Genomic DNA, 23,955 nt, shown 5'->3' on the forward strand with positions numbered 1-23,955 from the left:
ATCATGGTTGGTTAATTCCTTGGCAGTTACACATCCATTTAAAAAATAAGTTTACGTGAGTTAATAAAAATTTATCTTTCCCGAAGGAAAGATTTAGAATCTATTTTTTTTTGAAAAAAAATATAAGCAATCTGAAGATCATCAGAGGGACCCTGGGGTCTTACAGGTTTAAAGCTGGGAATCACTGATACATCTCTGCTCTGCTCGGGTGGTATTCGGGTCTCAGGTGGACCAGCAGCTCCCAGAGAGGTCACTTGGAGGCCAAAAATACCCTGTTCCATTCAGTTATTGGCAAACATAAGGCGGCCCTGGATTCAGCTCAGTGTCTAAGTGTTTAAGTGGCTGCCACCTGTTCTTTACTCCAGAAAGAAACTAAGAAAGCCAAAGAATTGGGTTCTCCTGAAAGTTTTGCCAGTTACTTAAAAGTTCACCTACATCCCTACCCTACCCTGCAGCCCAGACTCACCAGAGCTCAAAGTACCAGTTCCCAGCTCACAGCACTTACCTGCAAGCTGGCTCAGCAGGAAGGAGGGAGGGAGGGGAAGATGGGACCTTAGCCCTTCCAGAGTCCTGATGATAAAGTAGCAGCTGTCGTGTGCTGAGTGCTTCTTATAAACCTGGGTGTGCTCCTGGGTGATATATGTGTAGTCTCCCAGTTACCCATCGTGGATCTTCAGTCTTGAAATGAAATTTCCGTGTTGATATTAAACAGATCACACCAGACTACTGGCAAGCAGACAGCTGGGCTGGGGTTCTGTCTGCAAGGGTGTGGTGGAGTTCATTGGGCCCACATCTCTCTCTCTCTCTTGAGAAAGAACCAAGCCCAAGTACATTTTTGAGACAGGATAGGCTCCTACTGTTTGCCTTTTGTTTTGTCTGTTTTTTGAGGACTTTTTACCCTGAGTGCTGCGATAACTCGGTGTCACCCCTTCCAATAGCTCAGGCTCTGTAAAGTACTCTTTCCCAGAAAGTTCTCATTGCTGAACCTTGTCTTCTCAGTGACACTGGTATCAGCTTTCTTTTATGAGCACAGGAAATGATGGTGCCTGTTTTTGCTAACATGTGAAGGGCTAGTACTCTCTGGTAGTCTATCCAGAGGATGTAATCTTTCCTTTTGTGCGCGTGTGCTTGTGTGTGCGTGTGTCTGTGTGTGTGTGTGCATGTGTGTGTGCGTGTGTGTATGGCACACGTGTGTGCAGGGGGGAGGAGGTAGAGTGGGGATGAAGGTATTTAATTCTACAGCTGGTTCTCTAATCCTAAGTACCTAAAGGAAAAGTAGAACAAAACAAAAATCCAAAGTTCTGAGGGGAAGTCACAGAATGGCAGGCTTGAGCGCTCCTGCCCCAGCTCCAAGCAGTGTCCTGAAGCACAGCAGCCTTTTGTCTCTTGCTGCACTGAACCTAAAGTGACTCCTCAGAGTTTTATCTTAGGGACTCAGGGTGCACAGTAGCATGTGCATGGTAGGGCAGGAGCATGGTAGGGGTGGGACTGGTTGCTTTACTGTCCCGGGAGGCCTGCTGGGGTTGAGCCCTCCTAGAGCTGAGCTGTACAAGTTAATAGGTAATGCTGTCTACCAAGGCCCCACGGCAGCTGCTGGTTCCTTCTCTGAGGGGATAGCATGGAGCCATGACAGCCACTGTCTTTGACCATGTTGCTCGCTTGTCTCTGAGCAGCTTTCTCCAATCTCATTTCATTATTTTCTTTTTTAGGCTCCAATTGACAATGGTTCAAAAATCACCAGCTACCTTTTAGAATGGGATGAGGTAAGCATCTTTCTACGTCCATCCATCTAAAACACCATTTCAGAGATACTGGTCTTTCCTGAGGCGTGTCAGACAAAGGATATGCCACGTCAATACAGACATTTTGCTCAGGAGCTGCCGGCATGGAAAAGCAGTTAGATTGCAGCAGCACAGTGGAGCGTGCATTAAAACAAATCTACCTGCTCTATGCATGCAGGGCCACTGAAAGCTGAGGTCTTATCTATTCTGAATTCGCAGCGCCTCCCCAGGCATTAATTTGTAGTAGCAGTTGCTTGTGTTCTCTCCACTGCATGGGTGCTTTTGATAAGACAAAGCCTGCTGTTTGGGAAGCATGCTTTAGTTTCTGTCTTGTGTGACGTGGTGGTCTTCCTTATATCTGTCTGGGAGTGGAACAGCGCCTGCAATCTCATTCATGTCGTGCATGAGTTCCTGTGGGTTAGACCATCGTGGACAGGGACAGTACCCATGATAGAGGGAGCCTGTCCTCAAAGCCACTCTGTCCTCACATGTCACACCCAGACACCCAGAACCTCTTGCAGAAGATTGTGTGTGTGGTCGGTTCTTGCCCCTGGCAGGCTCCTGGGCCGTCTGTTCCTATAGATCTATCTCGGCTGCATTCATTCCGTCGGTGCTTCAGTCTCCTTTGCTGTGGTTTGGGAAAGGGTCTAAGGACTTAAAAAATAGAAAATGTAAAAAAAAAGAGCGGGGGGAATAGTTGAAGTTAACTAGTCTTTGTGACTTGAATTCGAAGAGATTGAAAATGAATGTATGCATGAGCAAAAACATAACTTGTCAGGTGAGGACAACTTAAAAAGGGAACATTTTAGATGCATAAAATAGTTAGTGATGACTTTTTGAAGTGACACACGGGCTCTTCACTGCTTTCTGTAGGCTGTCTTTGCATTTGGGCTACATCGTAACAGCTTTGAGTGACCAAGGATAATTGCCATGGTGTCCATAGAACCTTACAAGTCCCTCATAGGTAGAGATAGGTGAAACCTCTGCCTTTCCAAAGATCTCCATTGTAAAGTGGTGTGAGCGGCCAGTGGAACCCCGCGATAGCCCCGGGCTGTGTATATAACCCTGTATGTGCACCAGCAGAGACTCGGGTGCTGTTCCTCAGGACCATCCACCCTGCTTCTAGAGACAGGGCATCTCATGTGTTCGGTTCAACAACTAGGCTAAACTGGCTGGCCCTCAAGCCCCAGGGGTCCGCCTGTCTCTGCCTCCCCAGTGCTGTGATCACAAGCTTGTGGCACTGGGATTTTACGTGGGTTCTGGGGATCAAACTCAGGTCCTCACGATGCTGTCAGCACTGTACCAGCTGAACCACCTCCTCATCCCCTGTGTGTGGCATTTTGTCCCATGCTTTTTGCTGTTTGTCTTCTTAGGACGGTGACAATCTAAGGTCGGAAAAGTCAGGAAAATTGAGTGGAAAATCTCCTAGGTGGACCCCCAAAGGAGCCAGCGGTGGAAGGGCAGCTCCCTCCTTCCTGTAGGGTTGGTGCACTCCCCACCGTGGACTGGTAGTCATGAGTTTACAGTGCTTAGCTGGGGTTCTTGCCCCTTCCCCTGAGTGGTCTCCTTTTTTCTCCCTCCTTCATCCTCTGCCCTCTTGATGTTTCTTTATCTCTCCTCTCCAACCTTCCCACTCCTGCTGTTGTTGGCTCTGCTGACTTCTGCTGGATACCAGGCTGCCCCCTACAGGCCAACAAGGGCTCTCCTCGTGCTCCGTGGCTTCACGTTTGCCTCCTAAGGTGTTAGCCAGCCCTGGCAGCAGACGATCTCAGAGAGCACAGACTAGGAGGAGGACCTGTCCCAGCTTCATAGCAGGTGGCTCAACTTCTAGGCCTTCAGATACCCGGTCTGTGAAGTGGCAGCAAGGACAGTCATCAGCTCGCAAGCTTCCGTGCTGTCAGTGTAGGTGACTTGTGCTCACCTTTTCTGATCAGAGCATTCGGGTCTTGTTCCCAGTGTTCTTCATGTACTCATTTATTACTTATTCATTCTTGGCGCATGCTCCTTCCTGCCTCCACATGGCAGACTGTGAGGGAAGAATGATGAGGAAGGTGCTCCCAGGTGCTTCTCCTGTGTACTTCTGAGCATATGTAAATGACATGCAAATAAGGCTAACCTAGCCAAAGACTCCACATTTTTCCAGCTAGTTGCCTCTTTGTTTTATACCCCACGTTTCTCCTACAGTCCACCTAAAAAGGTTGAAAAGTGGTTTCTAGGAGTTGATGGCAGTGGGACTACATACAGTAGTAACTAGTTCATCCTCCCAGTTTATGATACCAAAATAATCTAGTACTGTTGTTTCTAAATGGGACCAGAGGGTCAGCGGCCATCCTCGGAGTGGCTCACTCGAGTCTGCATTCCCCATGCTGCCCAGGCCCTGGTTCCAAAGCTGATGTTCAGAGAAGGAAAATGGCGTCTCAACTGCAAGAAGTGAAAACTTTTGAAGCCCTGACTGCCCCTCTGAAACCTTCTGGAAGTTTCTAGAGCCAGTATACCTGGTGCAGGGTTGTTTCTAGTCTCTGCCCTAGTACAGCATGGTGGTGTCAGAGACTGGGAGATGGCCATTGTGCTGCAGCCAGCCCTGCCTGCTCAGCCCTCCCAGGAAACATACCTCCCTTCGCCTCTCCAGTGTCTGCCTCAGCTGCATACCCAGAGGCTTGGCTGTCCAGGGACTGGAAGTAAACCTGTGTAGAGAAAAATTGTGGGGGATGGAAAGGAACAGATCACTGCCCAAGAATAAGATGGGTGAAAAATGTTGTTAAAAAAAAAAAAAAAGGTCATGGGAGTAAGGTTGTTCTCTGCAGAGCCTGACAGTCTGAATCAGTCCCTGGACCTGACATGGTGGAGGGACATAACACCTTCACGTGTCCTCTGACCTCCATGTGCATGCCTTGCACACATGCACACACTCGGAGACACACGCTGAGGCAATAAATAAATGTAAAGAACACTTTTTAAAGATGGATGAGTCTCAAAGAAGGTTGTGCTGAGGAAGCTCACTGGGCCAAGGGTGCTAACCTGGAGGGAAGATGCTCCCCTCCGCATATGTACCATGTATCCTGGTGTCCTCTGGAGCCCCAGGCTTTAGCACTCAGCACAGCACGGTGGCCCCTGGAACCTAGATGGTCTAGGCAACTCTGTCTAGAATCTCCAATAAGGCGATGAGGAAACATTTGGAAGTATTGATACCTGAAGTTAAGCTCTCAGGCCTCCCCATGAGGTCTTCTGGAATAAAGCCAGGCCTTGGGCACTGCACTGCAGGGGATGGGAAAGCTCAGTAAGGACCCGAAGGGGACAGAGCAGCACCAGACAGCTCTTATTCAAGCCTGTGGCCATTTCTTCCTCATAGAGTTCACTTGAAAGTTACTCGTGGGGCTTCAACAAAAGACTGGGTCATTTTTCTGCCCTAGTAACTAACTTGGTAGCGCCTCAATTTTTAGATCTATGTGGAATAACCAACTATGTGGTGGGTATGAACATCTAAGAATGGAACCTTCTAGAATCCTTGTCTTCTCAGCCGTGAGATAGTTTTTCACTTGATGTGGGTTGGTTTTCATTATTTGAAGTAGTGTGGCTTTTCTTGACCAAACAAGGGTCCTGCAGCTGTGACTCATGTGACCATTGGACTTTGAGAACTTGGCCCTGCCTGTTTGCAGATAAGTGTCCTGCCAGAGACCCAGCCAAGAAGGGTGTCTTAGGTGACCATTACTGTGACAAAATGCCATGGCCAAAGCTTTTGGAAGGACAGGACTTAAACCTCTGGGGCTTCCACATCACTGTTCATCATTGAAGGATCAGGACAGGAACCCGATACCGGGAGCTGATGCAGAAACCAAGGAGTGCTGTTTACTGGCTTGCTCTTTGTGGCCTGTTCAGCCTGCTTTCTTTTAGAACCCAGGACCACCTGCCCAGGGATGGCACCCCCCACAATGGCACAACCCCCACTCCCACCCCCATAAATCACTGAGTCAGAAAATGCTCTACAGGTTTGCTTACAGACTGATCTTACGGAGGCATTCTCTCGGTTGAGGCTTCCTCCTTTCAGATGACTCTAGCTTGTGCCAAGTTGACATAAAACTAGTCAGCACAAAGGTCTTAGAACTCAGAAGCACGGTTGAAAGGTGAGGAGCTCCCCCCTCCCCGTTAGGATCTTGGCACCAGGGGCAGATTCTCTCTATTCTCTGCAAGTGCAGAATGGGGCTATGGAGTGGGAAGCAGTAAGGAAGGTTCTGCCTGAAATCACAAATACCTCGATCCCTAACTCCTACTCTGTCCACTGTCATGCTTACTGCCAGCTGGAGGGCAGCCACCGTAGCCTTGCCTGTGTGGCGGCCCAAGGCCAACCATCCTTCAGTTCAGGTAGCAGTTGTACAGACCACTCTGTCTCTCTCTGTGTCTCTGTCTGCACACACATCATGTGTTTTGTAAACATGCAGAGGCCAGAGGTTGATATCACATGTCTTCCTCCATCCTCTCCACCTTGTCTTTTGAACCACAAGCTCTCACTGAACTTTAGCAATCACCAGTTCAGTTAGACTGGCCGGCATGCTTGCGGTAGTCTCTGGCCGCCACCCCCCAACACTGACGTTCCAGGCACATCCGCCTCAGGTGCTGTAAGACTGAGCCGTTCCCCAGCCACAGGCAACTGCTGCGTTTGTTAACTCACGCTGCTCCTTTCCTTCCCCGTCCCCTGGAACATTCTTAACACATTTGCAGCAGTCCTCAAAGCCCTTGACTGTGCCAGGACCTGGAGAGGCGTGTAGCAAAGCCATGTCAGCTTCTCTAAACCTAGGCACCTGCTGACCACCCCTGCCTGTTTCAGGTAACCAAGCCTCTCCTGGGAAATGAGTATGAAATGTAAGCTGTTTATTCAGTGTTTGCAGCCACGAGCCACCCCACCCCACTTCTTGTCTTGGAAAGGGCAGAGTGGGGTCTGGCTCTAGAAAAATATATAAATCCACCCAGATGTGGAGTGTCCCCAGGTCCCCTTTATGAGCCCCACCTAGTATATAGCTTGCTGAGCACATCTCAAGCCAACATTTATCTTTGATGTTGCCTAGGGTCTGCCAGTACTGGAACAGCATCTAAATATAGATACATAAGCAGACTAAACTATAGCATAGAACCTGGCAGTAGTTCATTTGGTCAGGGCGGCCTCACTTCTTTGATTTTCAGTTGCATTTCTAGCATATTAAACTATGCTCCTGCAGAGAGTGCCCACGTCTGCACCCGATACATGGCCATGGTCAGCCATGCTTCATGTAACTGACTTAGCAGGCAGTCAGGCACCTTGGAAAGTAATGTCAGAAGGACAGTGGAGAGAGTTGATCCCACAACAGATCCGAGCACGTGGCCAGAGAGAGCTGGTTTATCATGGGGTCTAGCACCCTCATCTTAGCCACTCTTAGTTACCTGTGTTCGTACAGGCGTGTGTGGAGGCAGGTGTCACATTCCTCGGGCACTGTCTACCTTGTTTTGCTTTGTGTTTTTGAGACAAGTAGGACCGGCAACCCTGGGAATCTGTGTGTGTGTGTCCCCAGCCCTGGATTGCGAGCATGTGCCACCACACCCTTTTTTCTTACATGGATTCTGGGATACAGCTTGGGTCCTCCTGTTTCCACGGCAGGCGCTTTACCAAGTCAGCCATCCGCCCCCCACTCTTGTGTGCCAAGAATGAAGATGCTGTGGAAAATAAACAGGGGACATTGCTAATCTATTAATTTCAAGGCAAATGAAAATACCAGCCAGCTTCATCTGCTGGTGCCAGTTCTGTTGAACATACTCGCTTCCAGCACTGGTGGTGCCAAGCTAACTGGGAATGTTAGCCAGGGCACCACAGCCCCCACAGTGTACAGAATTACTCTGGCAGGCAAACACGAGCCTGAATTAATTGGGATGCTCGTGAATTATGTGTGTAGAATTAGCCCAGAAGTGTTAAGTTCCTGAAGCAGGAGCCAACCCTTGTAGAAAGTCCATCTTCCCACATGCTAAAGACAGCTGCTCAGAGGATATTCAGCAGAGGAAAAACTACTTGAGAAAGTATTTTTTACTGTTTTCAATCTTTCTGTTACATTCTTTGACAAATTAACACAAACAGTTACATGCTGTTTTTAAACACATTTTAACTTTAATTTTAATTTAATTTTAGTCAGGTCCTAGAAACAGCATCAAGTACTTTTTTGTGTGCCTCCCTGCTAGCTTCCAGGCAAGCCGGCCCTCCGGTAAAGTGGCTTTTTTCCTGGACCCTTTGTCATTGTGTGCTCTCAGCTACCGGAAGCCGGCTCGGGAGCCGAGGTCCTGGGAAAAGCCGTTTTATTTGTGCTCAAGCCTTGGAATTGCATGCTAACAAGTTTTAACCCAGGGACTGGGAATGTGGCTCAGTAGTGCAATGCTTGTTGTACCAGGGCCTTTCGGTTCCACCCTCAGGGTTCAAAAAAAAAAAAAAAAAAAAAAAAAAAAAAAAAAAAAGAGAGCAAGAGTTTTATTTGGTCTAAATTGTAATTCTATAGCTGAAGTAATGGCATCGCTGCAGGGGCAGTTTGGGTTAATCATTGTTGTCTAGGAGTTTGATGATGATTTCAGCATCTACAGTAATTTGGGGGTGGGGCATCTTAAAGGTCCTTTATTGGATGGCTTTGCATGTCCACGAGGCTGTAAAAAGCAGAACACCTGTTAGGTGAGGCGTGTGGTCTTCTGCAAGCAAGGGATATCAATAAAAGTTTGCTGGAATTAGACAAGGGCCATCAAATGAATGAGTATGAGCTGTAGAACAGGTGACCACAACAGTGGCTTACAGTGATCAGTTTTCAGTTAGTTGGTTGTTTCTGAGACAGAGATTCCTGTGTCCCAAGCTGGCCTCAACTTTGTTTTGTAGACTAGTTTGTCTTTAAACTCCCGATACCCTGCCTTTGCCTCTGTGTGCAGGGATTACAGATGTGTGGGATTACCCCGTTTCTGTGATGCTGGGTATCAGACCCAGGTCTCTACGTGCTAGGAGAGCACTCTGCCAGATGACGGCATCTGAGCCCTACCGTCTCTTGCTTGTGTTCATGGATTCTGGAGTAAGGATTGGACTGAACTCACGGATGGGCAGTCAGCTCTGTGGAATCCTGAGGTGCAGCTGGGAGGGCTCTTGGGCTGAGTGGGAGTCCCCTGAGCTACTTGGTTCTCTGGTGTAGAGGCCATTAATGGACTTGGGATTCCTCGCAGCATGGATTACAAAGTGAATGTCCTTACAAAGAGGCTGATGCTTCATTTGTCACCATTCCAGAAGCTGTGTGTGTTCCTCCTTTACCTTGGTTCTAAGAGACGTACGCCCCTGTGCTGTGAGGCCTGAAGAACGACCTTATTTTTCCACAGATAGAGCATAAAAGCTCCTTTATGACATAGGCTTCTCTTGACTGCTTTAGTCCTGACAGACACCACCAGATGCCCAGGCACTGTGCCCTCAGGCTGTCAAATACAAGATCACAGACTTCTGAACACAAAATGTTTTTTTCTACTCCTGCTTTTCTGTCGTGTGTCCAGGCGAGAAAGAAGAATGGGAGAAACAGGTATCAGAAACATAGAGAACACAGGAGGCAGAGAGGGCATCCCGTGCAAGTCCCAGGCCAACCAGAACTCTGAAGTGAGACCCTGTCACAGTGACAGAGACAAGCAGAGATGGGGGGGGAGGGTAGGAAGGAGGGATTTGGTAAGAGGGCAGGATAAGACCCTCAGTGCAGCCCAACAAGCTGGAAGAGCGTGCCCCTGGTTCTTCTCCACCCCAGGAAGAAAGGTGCTGTGCCTGCTCTCTCGGGGTGTCAGACCCTACCCCTGAGTGTCTGCTGCTCCGGAGAAGCGGATCCCGTGTCCCATTTCTCGGGTGACTCACTACAGTTCAGCAAAGCATTTCCTTGGGGTGGGGGTAAATTACTTTTCCAAAACTATAAACTTACTTCATAACCAACTTTAATTTTTCACTGTAGATTAGAAAGATAGAAATATTTAAATAGGCACTAAAGGGGTAAGAGAAAAATGGAGTCTAATTCTCAGAATCTCCTTCAAATGTCACTTTAAGATGAAGTGTATAGTAAGACATCGGAACTGCCTGGGGAAAAGGTCCCTGTCCCTAGAGTGCCCATCCCATCCTCAAAGTTTGCAGATGTAGGTCCTGCTCTGCTGTGTGTCCACACAGGCGCCTCCCTGAATTCCTTCTCTCGCACTTACCCAAGCTTGAACACTTTCCCAGGCCAGAGAAAGCTGCCTGTGATTGCCATTCCTCTGAGAGCTGGATCCCAGAGAGTTACAAGCAGCCAAATGGGATACAGGGGGGTGGGAGGGTCACATGCTGATCATGGGGGTTCAGTTCTGTTAGAAGGCTATTATCCCTGAAGATGGTGGACTCCTTTAGAATGTGGATAAAGAGAAGCAGTTGCTTGCCCAGTTCAGATGAAGTGTTCAGCCTAGGCCAGTTGAACCATAGCCATCCTGTGATGGTGACCAGGCTTCCAGAAACACAATGAAGGGTTGAAGTGGTGAACCGAGTGGCATTCTCTTCCAGAGGAAGAGGGAAAAGGAACAGGGATGGGATCTCAGGAATGGGAAGGTCTGAAGATGCTGTGAACACAAGCCAGCTGGCTGGCGAGTCCAAGTCCTTTTCCTCGAGAGCAGTTTTGACCAGGAGCTTGTGGGGCGGGGACAGCATCTGGGCCCTTCTCAGAAAATAGCTCCGAGAGTGATGAGCTGGTACCACTGGGCTACAAGGGGGTAGGGATCGTGAAGCCTGGAGAAGGAAGCGGCCCGAGATTGGAAGTGAAACACCTCAAGGCTGGTCTACACCCAGTTTGCTCTCAAGACGGTCTCATATTCTAGTAAAGATTAACGCTGCCCTGGAATGAACTCAGGGTGAGCTGTGGAAACACGCATCGCTGCATGCCACAGTTTATGAACGGAAGCAAGCCAGTGAGCCCTGAAAGGCAGCTTTTCTTTGGGACTCACAGGCTCTGGCAGCCCAGTCAGGTCAGACCATGGCAGGGGTTACTTCAGTTCATGTCGAAGTAAGTCAGTAGCCTGGTAGCCAGGTCTGCCTCAAAATGACCAAGGGCGTGAGCTTGGCTACTCTTACTCATTTCTCCAACTGGAATAAACTTGTCATTCATTTTCTACCAAGGACAGCACAGAGCCTGCCTTCCAGTCTGCTGCTCCAGACTGCATGTGTTCATCATACCTGGTTCACCAAGCTGCAGTCCTGCTGCTGCTGGGGACCTGACTCTCTGTGCACCACACCATGGAGAGCCCAGCAGGGGTGACCGATCAGAGCTAGGCCTGGCCACAGCTCTTCTGCCTGTCGTTGACCAGATTATTGATGAGAGCAGGGATAGTATCCATTCCTGTTAAGGCCATCGTAGCAGAGAACTTTGCAATGGCTGACTTCAGTTATGGGGGGAAAGTTGCCTGGGTAAGAAGGTTAAATGCTTGCTATGTAAGCATAAGTACCTGACTCCAACCCCCCACCGTGTAAAAGCCGTGATGTACACAGCCCCAGAGGTAGGGAGGCAGCGAGCCTAGCCAAGCCAGTGAGGTCCAGACCCAGTGAGAAACTGTCTTTAAAGGGGGTGGACAGTGCCCAAGGATAACACCCCAGATTGTCCTCCAGCTCTGTACTCACATTCAGATATGTGCAACTGTACATGTATGCACACAAACACACAAAGTTTTCAGATATGTGCAACTGTACATGTATGCACATAAACACACAAAGTTTTCAGATATGTGCAACTGTACATGTATGCACACAAACACACAAAGTTTTCTAGGTGAAACATCTCAGCAAAACCTATGGCACTTTAGTTAGGTTTTGTTAGAAGTGAGAACATGCCATAGCTTCTCTTTCCCCCCTTTTCCCCTCTCCCCCTCTACCTCCCTCCCTCTCTTTGTTCTCTTCTCTTTCTCTTTCAGAATCCTATTAAATATAAAAGCCATGATCTACACAATGTGAACCTTCATTGACAGGGACAGTTTTTATGGATTTAATTTCTGATTTTAAAAAATCATGAGCATTTATATTGTCCTTCCTGACAGTTTGTAGGAATTTTTCCATCTTTAAGAATTAGCTGTTTTTTTTTTTAAAATCATGTCTACCTCTACCCACAGAAAACAATAGTATTTCTTTCGTAGATGCTACCAACCCAGGATCCTACTTGGTTTGTTAACATTTTCCCAAACCTCCTATGTATTATTGGGAGGGGGGAGGTCTTTTATAAATGGTATTTGTTGATTTCTCAGGAGAAATCCTGCATTTTCAACACTCTTTGCCTCACCATGTAGAAGTCAGGCTGGTGGATACGTGTGTGTGTGTGTGTGTGTGTGTGTGTGTGTGTGTGTGTGTGTCACCGCATTCTCGCTGCATCTCTGCTTTCTAACCTCTCACCTCTGGTCCCTTTTGGAACAGCAATAGCTTTCGTGGATGTCAGTTTTTCTTTATCTTTCCAGTACCTCTTCAGTAGGAAACCTGTCACACGTGAATGTTTTCTTTATTCAGAACCCTCTCTATCTTCTGAAATATTTTTGACAGCCTGCCTGCTCTTGGATTTGCTTTATACTCAGGGACTTCTGACAAGGTTTGATTCTTTAACCCTGCAAAGTTTAATCACCGGATCAAACTCTACAAATACTGCTTCTGAAATTCAATTCCAAGGTCCAACCAACTCTAAATCTTTCTACATATTCCTAAGTTCTTATTGTGTCATAGCACATCTTGGGGCTGTTATTGCATGAAAGCTTGGAGGAGAGAGAGAGAGAGAGAGAGAGAGAGAGAGAGAGAGAGAGAGAGAGAGAGAGAGAGAGAGAGAGAGAGAGAGAGGAGAGAGAGAGAGAGCCCAGTGGTTAGAGGCTTGTAATGGCTGCAGACCTGAATTCAGTCCCAGCACCCGCACTCATGCCTCACAGCTGCCTTGAGCTCAGCCCTGGACCTCTGACGCCCTCTTCTGACCTTAACAAGAACTACATACAAACACACTTAATGTAAAAAGGAAAAAGAAATAAGGAAAGTTTGGATATTAAAGACATCAGGTTTTTAAAGTCAGAGCCATGTCTTGAAGGACATGGGATGTTTCCATCCCTAGGTCTCCAGTGAGCACCACAGCCACGCCCCTTTGAAAAGCAAACACTAGTGTCTCTTGTAGACAACTCTCCACTCTTATTTAAATCATAGACAATATGACTTTTACGTGTTAAAGCAAATTGTCTGGTAAGGAAAGGACTCTTTTATTTACTGGCTATAGTTCTAAGTACCAGAAATGGGTAATGGAGGCCAATAGAAAAAGGAAAAACGAAGCACTCGGGGAAGCCAAGGTTTGGAACGGTAGCAGCTTCATTGGCAGGGTTGCCTTTCTCACACTGTGTACTTGGAGTTCTGAAATAGAGGCGGAAGTAAGGCAGATCCAGCTACTACTGAAAGGAATACAGACACACTAGGACACTCGTGAAGTATAGTCAGACACTGGCCATAATTTGGCAAATAGATGTATAAAGTTTTCCTATGAACAAATCTACTATACCAACCTTAGCACTCAAGGTGAAGGTCAGCGTACATCAGCAGTGTACCAACGCACAACGAATTTGCTCTGTCGCGGTGGAAGTTTCTTCACTTTTTATCCCTACCTCCATAGCTGAACCTGAATGTATTTTGAATCCTTGACAGAATGAACTTTGAATCTTCAGTACTGCTGGGGCTTCTGTCAAAGTCAGTGCCATCTTGCTTGTGGAGGAGATGGGCAGTTGGGTTATAAGCAGTGTGTTTTTCACTGTTGTGTTTAGTCTGTCTACTGCAGTGCATTTGTCTTTAATTATATGTCACCTAGAATATGTTCTCACAGTCTGTGCTCACAGCCTGCTTACCAAAAGGAGACACTTAAATGGCTTAGAAGTAAACTGCCAGCTTCATGCTTAGGACATGATTGGAGAGTCTCCGATGTGTTCCTGGGGTCTCTGAGAGCCTCAGATGTGTTACCGGGGTCTCTCTGAGAGTCTCAGATGTGTTCTTGGGGTCTCTGAGAATCTCAGATGTGTTCCTGGGATCTCTGAGAATCTCAGATGTGTTCCTGGGGTCTCTGAGAGCCTCAGATGTGTTCCTGGGGTCTCTGAGAGCCTCAGATGTGTTCCTGGAGTCTCTGGATCAATGAGGATGTTGACTCTCTTGTGGATTTGTTAGTTAGTTCATATGTGAGCTTGTTTTGTTTTGTCTGGAACAGGGTTTTCCTGCTAGCCTTAGCTGACCTCAAACTCGGTGTATAGACCAGGCTGGCCTCAAACTATGCTTATCATCTTGCTTGTGCCTCACGATGTTGGGATTGCATGTGTGCACCGCCGTGCCAGGGTAGTGTGTTTACTTGTTTGTTTTCATTGTCCATTGATAAATTAATATGCACTGTGTGTGGAAATGCTGTTCTAGAAAACTGCTTATATGAATTTTCTATGTCTGTGGTTATAGCCCAATTTAACGACCCTTTTCCTTAACTGTGGCACTGTAAGGCCCCACTGGAGCACTCGGCCTAGTGACTTAGGCAAGCATTCTGCTCTTGCTCACTCCCAATCCCCTTTCTCCATGTTATTCTAAGGCAGGGTCTCCCTAGCTCCTTATGCTGGCCTTGAACTTTTGACCCTCCCCTGAACTTGTCAATCTCCAGAGTAGCTTCACCCTAAGTCATGTATGGGAATCAGATACCTTACTTGTTTTTCTTTTTACACAAAAAAACTTGTGTGAGGGCCCCCTTTTCTCTCTTGATCCATCAGCCATCAGTCCGAGAGGGTAAATAGGCAGAAGGGGCTTTGTATGTGGGCCATGAGCACAAACGGGGACAACTTTCCCGAGACAGATTTTGGTGAAACAGCTCAATTTTATTCTAGAGTTTAAGGAATATATAGGACTGGTGAGCCTGGGGACAAACCCTTGTTTGCGTTAAGTAGCACACTTCTGTCTACTTGGTATGTGGCAGAACTAGAGCAAGTCTTCTTAGCAGGGATCTGTGCCAAGGGTCAAGCTGAAGGTAAATCAGGCATCTGGCTTTAGAGACAGCTTTCAGATAAGGTCAGTCCTCAGGCCCAGGGACATTCTCCAGATAAGGGCAGGGAGAGAGCTGGAAGACTTGCTGGGGAGGGAGGGAATTCCATATTGCTGAGCTTAGAGAAAGCTGCCAGGCTATGGCAGACTATGACCTTTGACCAGCCAGCAATGTATTCCAGCAAACTTGAAACATATTCATAAAGAACTTAGAATGAATAAAGTGGGGAGAGGGGGAAGGGAGAGGGAATATGTATACTTTCAACCAATCTTCCAAGGATTAACCAACACTGACATTCAAGTCCACACGCAGTGGTTGAGCTCTTTTGGGAAGAAAATAGATGTGGATGAAGACTGCGACCAGCTTGTAGGGATCCATAAACAAACAGCTCATTGTCACTGTAATGTGTGTGTCAAGGGCCACCATGACAGAAGACAAACACCTGCCTGGTGTTCAGCCACAGGGACGGGACTTTGGGGTGTGTGAGGACCCCTGAGAAAGACCAGGCTACTTCCACAGTGGAGAGCCTCAGCTCTGCCAGAAACTCACATGCTCGACTGACCAGGACACCCACCCAGGATCTTAGTGGTGGTCCCTGTGATATTGTCAACCAAAACTGTTAGAAGTGCAAGTCCAGAGGGCTCTGGGCCTCGGTGGTAGGTCTGTGGGAGCTTTTTTTGTAGTACCGAAGAGTTCCACAATAGCCCAGAATGGAGGATAACAAAGGTTTATTTATTTGGGGATAAACTCTCAGTAAGGGTAGCAATCTGCAGTCTTCTGTGTGTGCTAGGAACTGGAACCGAATTCAGCAGAAAAAGGGGCTGTGCACACTTTCTGTCTGTATTTATAGTACATGGGACAATGCCCAAAGTGGGCTGGTGTCTTTAAAGGCTATTGGCTGAAGGAACTCCCACAACGTTTATGCTCCACATGGGTCCCTCTCTGCATATCTTCTGTTGCTTAAACTAAAAATTTCAACAGTTGTTTAAAATACTTCTTCATTGTCTTATGTAATTTGGTTTCTTTAATTGCATCCATTTGGAAAATCACAACAAAGCCCCATTTATTTGTACAATAATTTTAAAAATTTCTAAATGAATGCATTGACAAGGCTAATGATAATAATAAACAGGAAAGTTAAGAGTGCAATGCACTGGGTGCCATTCTATAGATAATAATGCTGCCCTCGTCTCTGTTCTTCCAGGGAAAGAGGAATAGTGGCTTCAGACAGTGTTTCTTTGGGAACCAGAAGCATTGCAAGTTGACAAAACTCTGTCCAGCCATGGGCTACACCTTCAGGCTTGCTGCTCGGAATGACATCGGCACCAGGTATGGCCTCTCCTGTGCTTCTAGCCCTTCAGCCTTCGAGGCTTGGTTCTGGCTGTCTCTCACATTGCCCAAAGGTTTGACGAAGCAACCTCCACACCGAGCAATTCTGAGGGGAAGTCCTATGGAGGGAGAAGGCCTCTGCGGTGACAGAACACACCGGCCTTACTCAGCCCACTAGTGTCCCAGGGACCAAGGGGAAGGTAGCAGTAGAACTCTGTAAAGGAAGCCCTCCCATTCCCCCCTCTCAACACCTAGTCCTTGATCTGTATCACTTTTAGCGTCTGTCCTGCAGGTCTTCCCTTTTCATTTGTGCGACTGTTGCTAGTACAGAGAAACTTGTACTGAGCGACTATTACCGCCAAGTTATAGAATCAGGGAAAACCCAGGCTGCCTTGTCTGCGGGTGTCTCCAGGCTGCAGGAGGAAGGGAAGAAGGGGACCTGACCAAGGACCCATTGATTAACGGGCTTTGAAAAGAGGCCATGTCTCAGTTCTTGCTACATAACTGTTGGTCAAGGGGAAAATCTTTTTGTTCCATGACTGCACCTTAGGGACTAAGCGCTCAGCGGCCCCAGCCTGGCGATGCTCCTGTGATCTCACTGAGGTCTCAGAACTGCTCCCAGCTCCTGGAAAGCAGTGTAGCTCAAGGGTGTCCTAGCCAGAAAAGTTGAATGATACAGGCTTCTACGATTCAGGAATTCTGAAGGGAATTAGAAGCACCACAGACTTGGAAAAGCGTTTGTAAAACTCATGTTCCTTCAGCACTGTGACATGTTTGTGCACAGTCACCCACAGTCTCTTAGGCAGCCGCTGCTCTTACCTCGGTAAATGTGCTGCCATGCTGTGCCTTTGAGGGAATAAAATCATAAACCTGCTTTCTTATAGCTTGGTGTGCTTTCGTAAAATGCACATTCTAGGGGCACAAGAGGACAATTGAAAGCTGTGGTGGGAAATGTCCTGTGTACATCCCAGCAGTGGGGCTGGGAAGAGGCATGCCTCCCTCCTGTAAAGCACCAGGACTCCCGACATGGTGTCTCTGTTCATCTCTGCAGTGGTTACAGCCAGGAGGTGGTGTGTTATACACTGGGAAACATCCCACAGATGCCCTCAGCACCCAGGCTTGTCCGAGCTGGCGTCACCTGGATCACACTGCAGTGGTCCAGGCCTGAAGGCTGTTCACCGGAGGAAGTGATTACGTACACCCTGGACATTCAGGAGGACGAAAACGTGAGTCTTGGGCGCTCTACACCTGCAAAGCATCATGATATCTTATGGCCAAACTCAAGGCTGCTCTTTGTTTCTACCGCTGCTGTCATTGCTGTGCAGGCCCAGCTGTCCTTCCCAGCTCAGCACATGGCTGCTGGCCATTCTGCTGGAGTCACCCTATGACCCCAGATACAACCAACCAACAAACCCTTTAAACTGTCCTTCAGATTACCCAGAAATCTAACAGACGTTCACCATCTCCACAGCTGAGAAAGCCTTGTAGGCAGCCTTCCCCTTGCTCTGAATGACTGCAGTGGCCCCTGCTGTGCCCCAGCGTCACTCAGGTGTTCTGTGCTCACTGTCACAGAGCCCAGGCCACACAGACACCTGTTTGCAGAGGAGCCACAGCTCTCCTAATGCCCATCCCCACTGGCCTTGTGTGCCCCGGCCTTGTGAACCTGCATTTCCTGTGTTCTCCTTCGGGGGCTCCTTGAAGATGCCTTTCTCACTTTCCTGGTTTCCTTTGGGTCTCCTCTCACATCTCAGCAAATATCCTCCCAGAATAGCCCTTGCCTGACCACTCTGGACAATCTCGGCCATGTGGAACTCTCTGCAATGGTAGATGTGTCCTGTAGTTTATACGGGATGTATGGAGGTGAGCATTTGAAATATGGCTGCGGACTAAAGGAGTTTTTGATTGTATTAAGCTTAAATCCCAAGAGCCACCAACTGGTGCTGTGACAGCATCTCAGGGGCTCCAGCAGCCTGCCTCTTGCCTTCCTGTGCCTTCATGGCCCACGTGGCATGCCTTCTCCTTCTCTTCTATTTGCAGTTGCCTTCTTTAGCTGATATGCCATCATCTTGTAGACCAGGCTCTATATGTCTTTTTTTTTTTTTTTTTTTTTTTTGGTTTTTGACAGGGTTTCTCTGTGGCTTTGGAACCTGTGCTGGCACTAGCTCTGTAGACCAGGCTGGTCTCAAACTCACAGAGATCCGCCTGCCTCTGCCTCCCGAGTGCTGGGATTAAAGGCGTGCACCACCATCGCCTGGCTCTCTATATGTCTTTTAGCGGGACTGATTCCCACGAGCCTGAAGGGAGCCTGATGCACAGACATTGCCTTGGAGGGAGGGAGTGTTGACAGAGGTTTCTGTCCCGCCTGGTCCCCACAGCTGTTCAGTTCCAAAGCCTACATTAATTATAAACTGGTTAGCCTATTAACTCAGACTTCTTATTAACTCATAACTTACATTAACCCATAATTCTTGTCTGTGTTAGCCACATGGCTTGGTACCTTTTATCAGTGAGGCATTCTCATCCTGCTTCCTCTGTGTCTGGGTGACAACTACAGACTGACCCTTTCCTCTTCCCAGAATTCTCCTGTTCTGGTCACCCTGCCTGGTTACTGGCCAATCAGCATTTTATTAAACCAGTACAAAAGACAAATGTTCACAGGGTACAAGACCATTGTCCCACAGGAAGGGAGGGAAGGAGGGAGGGAGGGAGGATAGAGAACACTGTGGATTGAATTCAGTATATTTTCCTACTGTCGTAAGGTCTACCCTGAGGGAGTATGTCCTTCGCCATCCAAGCCTTGCTTTCTTTGCTAGCAAGAAGAGAGGGCTGTAGCTCAGGAACCCTGCCTACCTGCTATAGCGCAGCCCCTTGCAGTGTCTGCTTCCCCGACAGCAGGCTTTTCTCATGACAAATAAATGGTTAAATAAAAACATGTCACATGCTTACTGCTTTGTCATGATACAGTTGGCCAGAGCCAGGCTACACTGCCGTGTGACAGATGAGACCTAAATTTAAGTTAGAAAGCTGCCCATGCCATGACTGGTCCTCCCTTAGCTATCTATGGCTGCCAGCCTTTGGGCTCATAGTGCCGATAGGAAGCCACAGTAAAAAGTTCTCGGTCCTTTGGAATTTGAGATGTGGGTATGAAGATTCTGATGTCTTTCTGCCTTTGCCTTTTCAGGATAACCATTTCCACCCCAAGTACAGTGGAGAAGATCTGACCTGTACTGTAAAAAATCTCAAAAGAAGCACACAGTACAAGTTCAGGGTGAGTCTCATCACCTTGGAGCTAATCTGACGTTGTAGTGTTTGTCCACTTACATTTCCAGTGGAGTCTGCAGTCAAGAAGGGCTATAGTGGGCGGCACCTTCAGAGGAGCAGGCACACTCTCTAGTCAGAAAACTATGCGAGAAGTTACAGTGAGGCCAGGCGTGCACCTGGGAAGACCCTAACCTGACGCTGTGTCCCCACCCTCACTGGTGACTCCTGACACTGTGTGTCCCCGCCCTCGCTGGCCATGCCCTCCTTCCTGTGCTGTGATGGCATGCTCTGCCCTCTGCCCATCCCTCCCGTTTTAGTCTTCTCTCCCATTTCCCACCCCTTCCTCAGCTTAGCCCAGAGGTTCTCCCTTTTAATACAGCTCCTTATTTGGTGGTGACCTCCAACCATACAATTACTTTTATTGCTACTTAATAGCTGTAATCCTGCTACTATTATGAATCATAATGTAAATGCCTAATATGCAGGATATCTGATAGGTGACCCTTGTGCAAGTATCGTTTGACCCACAGGTGGAGAGCCACGGACCCATAAAGAGGCACCGCTAACGTTACCGCAGGGACCTGTGTCAGAGCCGCAACGTGAAGCTGCTTTGCGTTGCTCATGCAGTGCGTCCTCCTGTCCCACAGCTCCTCTGTCCGTCCTGTGCACAGCACTCGTGTGCACTCGTTTCCTCGTGTGCCCTGAGGATTCCCCACCCTCGCGTCTCTAATTTTAGGGCAGAGTAATTTAATTTGGCATGTCGTCACCCCAGTATTTGTCAGATTATCAAGTGGAGTGTTGAGACTGACTATTTGAGGAATATAATTGTTTTTGGTATGCTAAAAATACCAGTGTTGGCTCCCAGATCGTAGCTGTACTGCTGCTCTTCTCCACCAGATGGCACTGCCTGACTCTTCCATAAGTAAAGTTTTTGTCTGACTTGCCCATGTTTTCTTTTCACCCAACAGCACGACATAGGTGGAAACCTTCTGATTTCATATGTACTTCCACTGTAGCCTCTTCTTCCCCCTCCTTTATTGAAACATGGCCTTACTCTATTTCGGAATTGCCTGGAACTGCCTACATAGCCTAGAATGGTTTCGACCTCCCATATGCTAGGATCATGGGCATGCACCATTACCCTAGGCTTACATTTCTTCCTATAAGGATATACAAATATCCTTAGATAGTTTTAGTTTTAATTGTTAATAACCAAATATCAGCAAAATGAATGATGACAAACACATCGACAGTCTGAAGAAAGCAAGCACTGGCTGGGTGGCTGGGTGGGTAGGTGGATGGGTGGGTACGTGGGTGGCTGGCTGGGTGGGTAGGTGGCTGGGTGGGTAGGTGGATGGGTGGATGGGTGGGTAGGTGGCTGGGTGGCTGTGTGCTGGGTGGGTACGTGGGTGGCTGGCTGGGTGGCTGTGTGGCTGGGTGGCTCTGTGCTGAGTGGGTAGGTGGATGGGTGGCTGTGTGGCTGGGTGGGTACGTGGGTGGCTGGCTGGGTGGGTGGCTGCGTGGCTGGGCATCTGTCACCATGTCTGGCCTTGCTGTCTAAGAGTCACTGTCGACATTGCTGGGGCCTGTAACTTATGTGTCCTGCTCTTCTCTTGGCCGTGTTACAGCTGACTGCTTCTAACATGGAAGGGAGAAGCTGCCCAAGTGAAGTCCTGGTTTGTACGACCAGTCCTGACCGTCCTGGACCTCCGACCAGGCCGCTCATTAAAGGGCCAGTCACATCGCATGGCTTCAGTGTCAAGTGGGGTACGTTTTCTGCCTCTGCTGCTGCTTTTCCTTTTTGACTCATCTTAATTTCCATAGTGACAAATCAAACACAAGCACACAGTATTGCGTGTGGGAGCATCGTGCATGTGTTACACACGTGTGCGAAGCATCCTGAGGACTGGAGGAGGCCATGGGATTTTAATGTATGGCCAGACTTTAGTGGACTACTTAAATGAACAATTTTAAGAGTGTCTCATTTATTTCATAATTTTCTTATATTACAGTTTTCCTCCCTTTATAAATGCACTGTTGATTTGAATTTGAGAATTCAAAATTAGATAATTCATTCTTTAATGACTCACCTTAGAAATTTAATAGGAATACTATTTTCAAATTAATACTGAGATTGGATTTCAAATTTAGATATGTAATTTTTAACATGTAAAATGCCGCAATGAAATAGGAAAAGTTTGTGTTGTTTGTTCTGTAGCCTCCAGGCTGAGCTTCAGGATCTTCTCACTTAGGGCCTGGGAGGACAGTGAAGTTCATCTCTGTGGTGCAGGTCACTTCAGGGACATGCATATTCCTTACTGTGCGGTTGAAACATTTGTAGTTACATGTGAAGCGGTTGAGACATGTGTGCTTTGCACTAACATCATGTAAGGATATGTACAAATAGCAGGTGAAAGGCAAACAGAAAAAGAAAGAGTTCTGAAGGTCCTGTATGAGGGGTGCAGTTTAGAGCACAGGCCATCACTGCAGCCAAGGTCAAGTGTGCTGTCTTGAGTTATCATAGAACTCTGAGCTCCCTCTGCCCGGAGGACAAGTATGGTCAAGAGCAGGTGAGGGACTTGGGGCTGCTTGTGGGTCCTTCCTCCAGGGAGCCTGTTCCTCTGCGCACTCCCTCCTTCTCCTCAGCTCTATGCTGGGTTTGTCTCCATGGAAATCTCTGAGTAGTGCAACGATCTGGGAAAGTGAGCTTCCTCAGTCCGTGTGAGGAAAGCCCAGGCCTTGGAAAGTCTCCCCCATGACCAGGGATGTAGAGGTGGCCGGCTGCTGCCAGACATGAATTGAATTCTTCACAGTTTGGCAAAATTCTTCTGCCTTGCGTTTCCATACTCAAAAACCAAAGCTCTTGCAGGCAGGGTTTGTGTCCATTTACCCAGGGCGACGTAGAGGACTCTGGAAATTGACAGAGCCCTCGTCCCACGCTGCCAGGTACATGTTGATCCAGGCTCCAGGGTGGGGATAGAAAGTTGATTTGGGAGAAAGTGTGGCGGAGTGAATTGATTTCATTCCAAATTTAATTTGTCAGTGCAGTTTTCTTTTCTTTCCCCTTCTCATTTTTCAGAAATATCTGCTTGCTCATAAAATATATGAAGTAAAAATAATAAAACACGATAAACATCTAAACATTTCAACTTTACATAAAAGTCACCAAATCTCAGAGTCACCTCCAGATTCTCCAGAGTAAACTCGTTCTGGAAGCCATTCCGCTTGCCTAGTTTTGCGCGTGTCTCACTAAATAAATGCTAACTAATACACTCTGTTCTGCATTCCAGCGACCTTAAATAGAAGCCTGATAAAAGTCACAGCTTCTTGACACTGAGGAGCCAGTGTGGGAAGTGGGGCACTCATACCTGTAATCTCATAATAATCGGGTGGGGTGCCGAGGCAGGAGGATTGCCAAACCTTTGAGACCAGCCTGAAGTATGAGATGCTGTCTCAAGAAAAAAAAGGGGGGGGCAGGGGTCATGATCATAAGGAATTGTGCCTTTTGGTGCAGTCCAGACGGAAGGGCATGTAGCAGTAGATTCCTTGGTTCTCTGTGATGATGTTTACAAGTTCCGTCCTGTCTTCTCCTCACTGATGGTGTTTGCCTACTCTCCAGATGCTCCAAAGGACAGTGGCGGCTCAGAAATCCTGAAGTACCTGCTGGAGATCACAGATGGAACTTCTGAAGGTGACACTTCGGGACCTTTTCATACAGTGCATTCACACCCTTGAATTTTTGTCCTGATGTGGTCAGATCCTTTCTATAGCAGCAGTAGGCAGCCTTTAGTTCTATGATATACAGCAAGTAGTGTGGTGAAGCTATATATGTCCGTGTGTCTATCTATCTATCATCTATCTATCTGTCTGTCTGTCTGTCTGTCTATCTATCTATCATCTATCTATCTACCTGTCTGTCAATCTACCATCTATCTATGATATATGATATATATACCCTTCCCTCCCTCTCACTAGAGTTTGATCTTGACTTAGTTTTTTCTTCAAGCACTGCAGCAAGCCCTCTACCCCAGACTGTACCCCTGAGTACATCCCAGTTTTCAGACACCACAGTTCGCTGTGCTTGAAGTGCTCATCTTTGGCATGCTGGGTTGTTTTGTTTTCTATTCTCTGTGTCAATTATAAGCCACAGGGGAAATAAGCTCTTCCTCCCCTAACCTGCCACACTTCTGGAAATTATGGGCGGAGGGTCAGAAATGGTCCCCCTGGCACCCTGCCATGTCCAGTGGCAGCCACGTCATAGTGTGCCTAGTGATGGGCGTCAGACTTTGATAGTAATTGGTCTCCACTGTGACCTTGGAGTTAGAACTCCCATCAGCAGCTTCACTAAAAGGATTAAAATGGAGCCATGGGGCTTGCCGCCTGGTCTAGTGACCTGAGTTCAGTCCCTGGAACTGTGTTCTGACTCCACAAGGTTGTCCTGTGAGCACCCCCATGTGCGCTGACATACATGAACGTGAGCGTGCACCCCCACTACACACAGAAGTCATAATTTAAGAGGGACAGTGCCAGAAAGGAAAATC

General features: G+C 47.7%; 1 protein-coding gene across 3 annotated transcripts in view; it reads left to right on the plus strand.

The window, feature by feature from the left end:
• Fndc3b (fibronectin type III domain containing 3B) overlaps positions 1-23,955 on the plus strand; it is a 278,725-nt gene that overhangs the window by 216,964 nt on the left and 37,806 nt on the right. For all 3 annotated transcript variants that reach the window (XM_050142069.1, XM_050142070.1, XM_050142071.1), the window contains exons 11-16: positions 1,710-1,763; positions 16,029-16,153; positions 17,205-17,379; positions 19,335-19,421; positions 21,043-21,181; positions 23,034-23,105. In XM_050142069.1, the coding sequence (XP_049998026.1) occupies positions 1,710-1,763; positions 16,029-16,153; positions 17,205-17,379; positions 19,335-19,421; positions 21,043-21,181; positions 23,034-23,105 (652 nt within the window). The remainder of the gene's footprint in view (positions 1-1,709; positions 1,764-16,028; positions 16,154-17,204; positions 17,380-19,334; positions 19,422-21,042; positions 21,182-23,033; positions 23,106-23,955) is intronic.

The sequence above is a fragment of the Alexandromys fortis genome, unplaced genomic scaffold (assembly GCF_014885135.2).
Source record: "Alexandromys fortis isolate MF-2015 unplaced genomic scaffold, M_Fortis_MF-2015_v1.1 scaffold_41, whole genome shotgun sequence".
In the NCBI taxonomy this organism is placed as follows: domain Eukaryota; kingdom Metazoa; phylum Chordata; class Mammalia; order Rodentia; family Cricetidae; genus Alexandromys; species Alexandromys fortis.